We start from the raw sequence: 9944 nt of genomic DNA on the forward strand, positions 1-9944 counted from the left end.
TACAAAAGATTATCTTTAAGTATACATAGAGCTAATACACTGCACTAAGAGTTTATGAAAGTACATGAGTGACACATGGACACTTCACTTATACGTCACTGACCTGGAGTTTACCGGATGTACATTTAAGTTCCATACCAGATCCGCTGCGAAGACAGCGTAGTTGCTACAGGAGTAACAAAGTTATACGTAGATGCCGACCACCCGTGGAGCTCATGACACGTGGTCGGGCACAGCCGAACAAAAGTTACAGCAGCATAGTCTCAGCCATTCAGTTGATGGCGAGACTCGAAATTACAAGTACCAAAGGTACAACTAAGACAACAAAGAAAAAATAAAACCCTGCAACAAAACAGATTGTTACAGTACATTGATATAAATGACGAAGCATCTAATGAAGGAAAGAATCCAGAGGTCAACTCACCATGCGGTCCGGTGACACGGGTTTTACTTTTGGTACAGGGTTCGGAGACCCATAATTACGGCGTCTGGCTATTCCTAGTTCATTTTATTTAAGAAGGCATTGGGGGACCATGCCCCCAATGGGATAAATCACCGTAGTAGATGTAATAAACTGGAACACCTTACTCGCCGACGTGTCGAACAGAAAAGATGAGCTTCCGCCGAATTCCTCCTAAGAGATGTTACCCGCGAACAACGCCACAGACAATCTATCGAATCATCTATATACAGCTCCAAAGTCTTATCACCTAAACCCGCTAGAATACATGGCGATTCCAGGTTTACGTAGATTACCTTACAGGAAGTACTTGGCAACCTAAATGGCGGCGTTCGACATGGAAATATTAAAGAAAAGCTATAATTTACATGAGACTCGACTACAAAAGTAAAATCGAGTTAATTGGTACGCAGCACTAGTTTTCTGTGATACCAAACAAGAAAAATTAGCCAGGGTTGGTGTTTTCAAAAATATGTCAAACTACAGGGTACCCATTCACGATATTGATTTTATAGAAAAATCGTTCACCAACAGGTACTACATATGTGAATGGTTTAAAGAATAGATTACACCAACACTTAAGTTTCAACTAATTTACTAAATATTTTTAAACTATAATCAAAGTGACATGTTGTACAAGAATGGTGAAATTACCAAGGAGAGAAGATAAATTTTGTTTTTGTTTTGGTATTTAAGAGATCTACCAAAAAAAATGTGTTACATACTATCTCATGTTTTGACCTAAAAACAAGGGAATAAAAGTGTACAAAATGTTCAAACGCAAATATAAAACGTTATCAGTATCTGAAAAATTAAAACTTCTATCACATTATGATTGTGGAAAGTCGCGTGATGAACTGTGTAGGGAGAATAACATACCAAAGTCAACCCTGTGTAGAATTATTAACAACAAAGAGAAAATTCGGTCTCAGTGTATTGATGGAAAAGGAAAACTCAAACGAATACGAGCTGCAGAGTATCCTGAAGTTGATGTCTCTGTACATGGATAAAGCAGGTACGGAATAATAACATTCCAATAAGCGGACCAATGATCAAAGAGAAAGGTCAAGAATTTGCAAGTAAGCTCCATATTGATAATTTTTCTGGCAGTAATGGGTGGTTGGAGGGATTTAAGAAAAGAAACGATATCACATTCAAAAATGTTTGTGGCGAGAGCAATTCTTTGGACAATAACGAATGTAATGAGTGGATTAAAAACCTTCCAGCTTTATTACACGATTATTCCCCCGATGACGTATTCAACGCCGATGAAGCAGGCTTATTCTACAAGTGTCTACCGGATAAAACATTTACGTTCAAAGGTCAGTCTTGCCATGGTGGTAAATTGAGTAAAGATCGGGTCACTGTACTTGCAAGTGCAAATATGTCTGGAACTGAAAAACTGCCACTTCTTTTAATTGGAAAATCTAAGAGCCCCAGATGCTTCAAAGGTATTAAAACGTTGCCTGTTCATTGTCAAAACAATAAAAAGGCGTGGATGACTTCGGAATTATTTGCAGATTGGTTAAAAAAAGTGAACGCCGATATGAGGGCCCAAAAACGAAAAATCATTATGTTTGTCGACATTTTTTGTTACCCGCCAATACCACAAGTAAATTGCAGCCCATGGATCAGGGTATTATCAACAACTTTAAGGTTTACTACAGGAAGGAAGTTGTTCAGTATGTTCTTAAATCTATAGAAGAGAATAAAAGTCCAGAAATCAACATCCTCCAGGCCATGAGATTTGCAAGAAAAGCTTGGTTTTCTGTTAGCAAAACCACAATTAGTAATTGCTTCCAAAAAGCTGGATTCAAAGTGACCAATGTACCTGAACCTGAGAGCCTACAAGAGGAAATTCCAGAATGGGATAGAATATTTACCACATGTAGGAATTACTTAAATGAGCCGCAGGTGACTTTTCAGGATTTCGTTTCTATGGATGATAATGTACTCATTTCAGAGGAGCTCAATGATAATGACATAGTTGCTATGTATTCTTCTTTGGACACAGAAGAAGAAGGAGAAGAAGACTGTGAAGAGACTCCAGTAAAAATTTCAAAGCGTGAGGCAATGGAAGCTTTAGAAACTTTACACAAGTATTTCGAAATGTCAAATATTGATAATTCTAATATTTTTGATAAAATTTATTCTATCGAGAAACAGGTTTCAGCAACTAGCAATCAAATACAAACAAACATAACCGATTACTTTAAGTCATAAACTTTACCGTATTTTTTTTTTCGACGCAATACATTATGTATGTACATTCATACCTACATTAAATTCATAACATCAAAAATACGCATTTTTATTAACATTTCCTCCTCTAAAAATGGAATAACGGCACATTTCGACCTCTGTAAGCGGGGACCTCTGTAAATGAGACAACTATAAATTTAAACCTGTTTAATTGGAAAACTGGATTATTGAAAACCCTCAATAATTGGTATATATGTCTTGGTCCCTTGAGATCCCAATTAACCAGGTTTCACTGTATTACACTTTTAATTGCAATTAGTACGTAATTTCAATTAGTTTTGTAATAAAAATAGGTTTAGGGGAGACCGGGGCTGGTTGACTATAGAGGTAGGTTGACTAACTGTCAAAAACTCGAAGTATGCACAAATGTTGCGTCATCCAACTAGGAGCAAAAAACCGTTTCGTGCCCCCGCTCAGTCACCCGGACCGCGGCATCTGGTACGCACGTCGTTCGGGAGAAGGACGAAATTTTCGAAAAACAATACATGTAAGTCATTGACTTACAAATAAATGGACGACGGGTCTAATACAAAAACCACGAAAAAAATGTCCCAAGTCAACCTATTCGAAATTTAAATTGTTATGTCATCGCAGTATCGCGCTGTCCGTAGAACGAATGAAGACTAAAGCGGAGTGTCGCGCTCTGTATACGATTTTAGCGCCTTACAAGTGCGGACACTTTTTAGCGCGGACCCGACGTCCATATAATTGTAAGTCAATGATGTAAGTAATATTTTTCATTTGTACAGTTTTTGTTGTGGCGCCGCACAGTGTGTTATAGACCCCATTTTTCGGACATCTCCTTTTTATTCCAAAAACCTATAGATCTAATGATTTGAAATGTTACAGTAGAACTCTCGTGTGCCAAATATGTGTGGTTGTTGAAAAAAAAAATTTTTTAATTTGCATAAATTTTATCCGGAAAAAGTGAAAAAAAAATCCTGCTCTTATAGGAAATGAAACTATTTTTCCGGATTTAAATCGCGTATATTTGTTTTTTCAAACAAACCGACGTTTCGGGCCCTTTACAGGTCCCATGGTCACGGTTGACTGAGGTGGTACAGTCTTCAACCAGTTATGTCTAATATTAATGCAAACCACCCTATTTTTTCACTATAGTTACAATAGTTATTAATTAAATACCTTATTTTTAATTTTACAAAGAAAACATTCCAATTTACGCTACATTAAGTTTTACAAATTATTTTATTGAATGAATTTTTATTAGGTTTAATTTATTATTAATTATTAATAGAAATTAGAATAAACTAAAACATATTAATTAGTACTGCAGTCTTATGTCTGTTTGGGATTTTTCATTAGAGGAAATACTGGATCCCAAACTGGTGGTACGGAGAAACCATCTTCCCTGTTGAAATTAGGATGTTTTTTAATTTCAATGGCCTCTCGCAGCATCCTGGGTAGATAACGGACTTCTTTTGCAAGGACCTGGGGTTTGTCAAACTTCATTGAATGTGTAGGTTGTTTTAAAAACATTGAATGTGTAAGTTGTTTTAAAAAAGGTTGTTTTTTTGGTTGTTTGAAAAAACAACACGACAGCTTAGGGTACCTTCAGATATATCACCAAAAAGCAATGAATTTTTAAAGGATGATGGGCAAAAATGGTCGTAAGTCCAACAGAATTGATATATACACTAAAAAAAAGCTTATTTATAATACATAAAATAATACTATGACAATAAGTATCAAAGTCGCCGGAGAATCGAGCTACGGAGTGTCAAAACAAGTGAAAATTAAAAAATACCATTGTCAAAAACACGCACATAAATGTATGCTTTTGTTTATCCCACCACTATTATTTATTTATATAAATTAATAAATTATGTATGCTATAATTACACATTCATTTTTATTCCTTTAAATTCTTATTTATATTATACGTATTGTGTTGTTTATTATACTGTACAAAAGAATATTATATTGTATGTATGTCACTTTGTATGTATGTAATATTGCGTATATATAAATATATATTATATTATATTTCCCATACATCATGTTTTCCTTCTAATAGACAGAATTCATTTCAGTGCAGTCCTTAATATTATTTTTTAATTGTTTAAAGTGGTTAAGTTGCTATAATTATAAATACAATCAAGAATTGTAACATGGGTTGGCTGTCATTGGCCTTATTTAAATTGTACCTAATTTAAGCTTATTTTATAATCTGTTGGCTGTTGCTACCCCAAATAAAATAAAATAAAATAAAATAAAACCACTCCACGCCACCAACCGCCAGTCAGGTAGTCAGAAAACCGGTTTATAAAGCAGGTAGGTAGAATGTAGTGGTAGAAGGGGGTGCGTTTCCCCGAAACTGCGCCAGCGCTGCGTAGACTTTACTTAGTCGTTCTCTTGTTGCTTGTTCGCTATCTTCAGTTACGACTTCTTGACCCGTTATAACTTTAATGGACTACTGTGTGCCTGTGATTGGATCTGTTTGATATAAAATAATTGTGATGGCAGAACGTCGTTGTGTTTTGTGTCCCCGGTCTGTTTATCGACAAAGAAGACATGTGTTGGAGGACGACATTCCTGAGAATCGACCAGAACTGGCAGCATATATACGGCAACATGCCTTGAGACAAGTAGGTATAACTCAATATATATCATTGACGTGCATGCGAAAAGTGATGCAATAAACAAGAATCATTAATGTTACGCTCGTTGTAGTCAGGTGTATTCTGTGAATACGAGGGAGACAGTATAATACTGTTTTTTTTGTATTCTGTCTAACTCTTATGCCGCTTCCACACGTTAGCCGAGTGGAGGCAAGTGCCTGTGTGCGGACAGCCTGTTTGCATTGTGTCCCGACAAACAAATAGGGCGTAGACTGACACGCGATCCTCTTTTCTCGGCTAACGTGTGGATGCGACATTACTTACACGGCTTATAGCAACTTCTTGACAGCGAGATAGTAGTTACACAAAAGATGTAATATTTTCGATTGTAACCGAAAGCCACAGACATATATTATTAGGAGCAGATTAAACATCCAGATGTAAGCAAATCTTGATACATACTATAGTTATATATCGATTTTGCAGGTGGAGTTTGATAACGTGCATTCGCTATGCCACAGATGCTGGCAGCAAGCGATGAATGTTATCAGAAGAAATGAAGAAATACCAACCCAGGAGACAGATCCCCCCTTGAGTACAGCCCCAGGAACAAGTACAGCCCAGATGCGGCAAACAATACATGTACAAGAATACACGAGAGCTCCTAATAGGACTGACCGCTGCATTTTTAATAATTGTCCCAATCAGACGCGTTGCAGAATTCCTCGGACAATCATAATTCACATGTTATGTGATCACCATTTGTATATCCCCGGAGGTGCTAGAACATGTCGTGAACATTTAGAATCTAATGAATGGAATGAACTAAGTAATCACTGTAACGTGTCGCATGATTTTGACTCAGCTAATTTTACCGACGTCTGTAGTATTTTTCAAGAAACTATTAATCGTGGAAATAGGTTTGATTTCGATACAATGACGCAATTAGATGAGAATGATTTATTTTTTTGGGTGGGTTATAATTACGAACAGTTCAATGTCATTTTACATCAAACACCATCCATAAGCGAACAAAGTAATCGTCCACGAACAGTTCTTGGTATATACCTTGCAAAACTTAGAACAGGTGAAACTAATGAGAGATTGGCTACATTATTTGGCATGTCTCGTCGCACACTAGAGAGGAAATTGAAGATAGCACGGGGGTGCATGGAGGCAGATTTTGTCAACAGATATTTAGGTTTCAATCATTTAACGAGAAATGACATTCTCGAAAGAAACCTATTGTTACCAAAAGGGATTTTTGGTGATGGCAACAACACCAAAGCAATAACTATTTGCGATGGTACATACATTTATATAGAAAAAAGCAGTAACTTTATGTTCCAACGGCAAACCTACAGTCTGCACAAATTCGAAAACCTTCTCAAACCTTTCATGATTGTCTGCAGTGACGGATATATCATTGATGTCCTCGGCCCATATCCCGCAACAATGTCTGATGCAACAATAATGCAAGGAATTGTACATAATGAAGATAGCGCCTGGCATTGGTTTTTTAACCAAAATGACGTATTTATATTAGACAGAGGGTTTAGAGATTGCGTTGCAAGCATGGAAGAATGTGGATACGAAGTGCATGTACCTCCAAACAAAGATCGACATGAAAGACAATTGACAACCGAACAGGCAAATAAAGCGCGATTAACAACCATTTGTCGATGGGTAGTGGAGGCCATGAACGGTAAAATAAAGCAATGCTTCAAACTTTTACGTCAGACATATATAAATCGCGCCCTGCCTCACATGTTTGTTGACTTTAGAATAGCTGCAAGTCTTTTAAATGCCTTCCATCCTGTGTATGAAGATAATAGATATGCAGTTGATATTTTAAACTTAATTCATCTAAATATTAACACCCCGAATCGGCTGTATGATTATGTTGAGATGAAAAATCTAAACCGACAAAGGAGGAATTTTACTAGAATGGAAGGCAATCTTCCCTTCCTAGAAGATTTTCCACGCCTCACTGAAGAAGACGTAATATTACAAGCTCTAGGCACGTATCAGCAGAAACTTGCCAAATCATACGTTGCAGAACATTTAAATGATGGTGTTTATGTCATAGAAATATGCAGAGAAGACACATTGAACGATCTTTCCGAATGCAACATACTCGAAACAAATGTGTGGTTGCTGCGTGCTCGGATTCAATCAAGACACGTTAGAGCACGCACTTATTATACATATATTTTGATAAACAGAGATCAGGTTGGCAGAAATGCTTTAAATCAGTGTTACTGTACGTGTCTGACAGGAAGAAGAACAATTGGAACCTGCGCTCATGTAGTTTCCGTAATATGGTACCTTGGTTTAGGACGACATGAGCCATTTGTCGCCCCCACATATCATTTAATGCAAATAATCATTGATGATTAAATGTTAGAGTGTGCCTTTTACAATAAAACAATATGCATAGTCATGTTTTTTTTTATTTCTCTCTATTTTGAAAAAGGAAAATACTTGAAAAAAAGCAAACCCGGGGGATATCGATAGTATTATTATTGAAAATATGTTCACTATATCAAGTCTTAATACCAGCCCACGTTACATAACTGTTGGTCTTACGACCAATTTTCATAGAAATTTGCCCATCATCCTTTGAGCACACGCCAACAACTACGGTCGCGTCGAAAGCTTGAAATGCACCTAGAAAAGGAGCCTGTGAAAAAAAAGTCAAAGTTTTTGCAGCGTCATCACAGTCACTCGATGGTAAACCACTTACAACTAAAGCAGCCAAAGACTTAGAAAATGTGCTTAATATGTGTTTAGTAACAGAAAATGCACCTACAAATGTTTTGAAGAAATTAGAACATTGTACCCGACCATACACTCCGGAAGAAGCGCTAGCGGTTCTTATTGACAGAAAATTAACAGTTGAAACATACAATTTTCTACGCTTAGATCTCCAAGACCGTGGCTATGATGCATTTCCGCCTTACTACGAGGGTGCGTTTTTAAGTTCGCGGAATGAGAGGGTTGTGGGGGGGTGATTAGGCTCATTAGGGTCGTAACGTGTTCAGTGACTCATAATTAGTATAAATACGAGGTTTCATAGCTATTAGACCATTAGTCTTTGAGTTATCGTCAATCAAGCAACATAATCGGGAGTGAAAAGTGAAATATGGAAAAAATCGAATATCGTGCCGTTATAAAGTTCCTTACAAAGCAAGGAAAATCAGTTGCGACCATAATGAATGAGATGTCATTGGTTTACGGCGACTCTTGTCCAGGAAAAACCATGGTGTACAAGTGGCACAATTTATTTAAACAAGGAAGGGAATCCCTTGAAGACGATCCGAGGCCGGGCAGGAGCATCGAGGTGACCACGCCAGAACTTATCCAAAAAGTTGACTAAAGAAGAAACAACTCGCAGAAATGGTTGGAGCATCAGATACAACCATTTTTAAAATTCTTCATGATCATCTTGGCATGACTAAGGTCAGTGCAAGATTGGTGCCGAGAATGCTCACGCCGCCGCAAAAACAACAGCGCGTCGAGTGTTCACGTGCATTTTTGGACCTCTGTAATGAAGACAAGGATGATGTATTGAGTCGAATTGTTACTGGAGACGAAACTTGGGCTCATCATTATGAACCTGAGTCGAAACAAGACTCCATGCAGTGGCATAAAAAGGGCGCAGCACCCCCTAAGAAGTTTAAGGTGTCACAGTCAGCTGGGAAAATCATGGCAACGGTCTTTTGGGACTCGGAAGGAATATTATTAATCGACTATAAAGATAAAGGTGTTTCTATAACCGGGGAATACTACGCTTCAATATTAGAGCGACTTAAAGAAGCCATTAAGGAGAAAAGACGGGGAAAATTGACGAAAGGTGTGTTGCTTTTGCACGACAACGCGCCCGTTCACAAGAGCCGCGTTGCATTGGCTGCCCTGCATAAGGTGGGCTTCGATATTTTAGATCACCCACCCTACAGCCCAGACCTGGCCCCGAGTGATTATTACCTGTTTCCAAAAATGAAAAAAGAGCTGCGGGGTAAAAAATTTACCACCGATGATGAAGTCAAGGAGGCAGTTTCGGCGTATTTTATAGACAAAGACCAATCATTTTTTTATGAGGGTATAAATAAATTAATTGAAAGATCTGAAAAATGTATTCGTCTTGCAGGTGAATATATTGAAAAGGAAAAATAATTTGGTTTTTTTATTTCCACTCCTTATCCCCCATTCCGCGAATATAAAAACCTCGTACAAAGTTCAACAAGCAAGAAACAGTTGTTACCTTGCTGACATTACAATATCAGAGAGAGAAGCTTCTGTTCCTTTTCAAAATCTTTTGCAACATACGTTTGACCAGATCTTGAAATTAAATGACGACGTTATAACGCAGTTCTGTGATCAAAACGCTTTAAAAGAATTACAATGTACTTTTGAAGGAAACTGGGGATTCGATGGAAGCACTGGTCAATCGTTGTACAAACAGGCCTTTTCTGATGTCGAAGGTGGCGAAGAAAATAGTCTTATAGCTACCACCTTCATTCCACTGGTGCTGAAAACTGGAAATAACTTTCTTTGGAGGAATCCAACTCCACAATCTTATCGATATTGTCGACCGTTAAGAGTGCAGTACAGAAAAGAGACAAAAGAGACAACTTTATCAG

At 37.5% G+C, this 9944-nt stretch overlaps 1 protein-coding gene across 1 annotated transcript; it reads left to right on the forward strand.

The window, feature by feature from the left end:
* Positions 1-8700: 8700 nt before the first annotated feature.
* On the forward strand, positions 8701-9403 carry LOC113237703 (histone-lysine N-methyltransferase SETMAR-like; the record flags this gene model as incomplete). Its single annotated transcript, XM_026474291.1, has 1 exon — positions 8701-9403. A coding segment is annotated over exon 1 (703 nt), but the record flags the coding sequence as incomplete, so codon positions are not given.
* Between the last annotated feature and the right edge of the window lie 541 nt (positions 9404-9944).

Source organism: Hyposmocoma kahamanoa, unplaced genomic scaffold (assembly GCF_003589595.1).
Source record: "Hyposmocoma kahamanoa isolate Upper Pololo Valley unplaced genomic scaffold, ASM358959v1 93054, whole genome shotgun sequence".
In the NCBI taxonomy this organism is placed as follows: Eukaryota; Metazoa; Arthropoda; class Insecta; order Lepidoptera; family Cosmopterigidae; genus Hyposmocoma; species Hyposmocoma kahamanoa.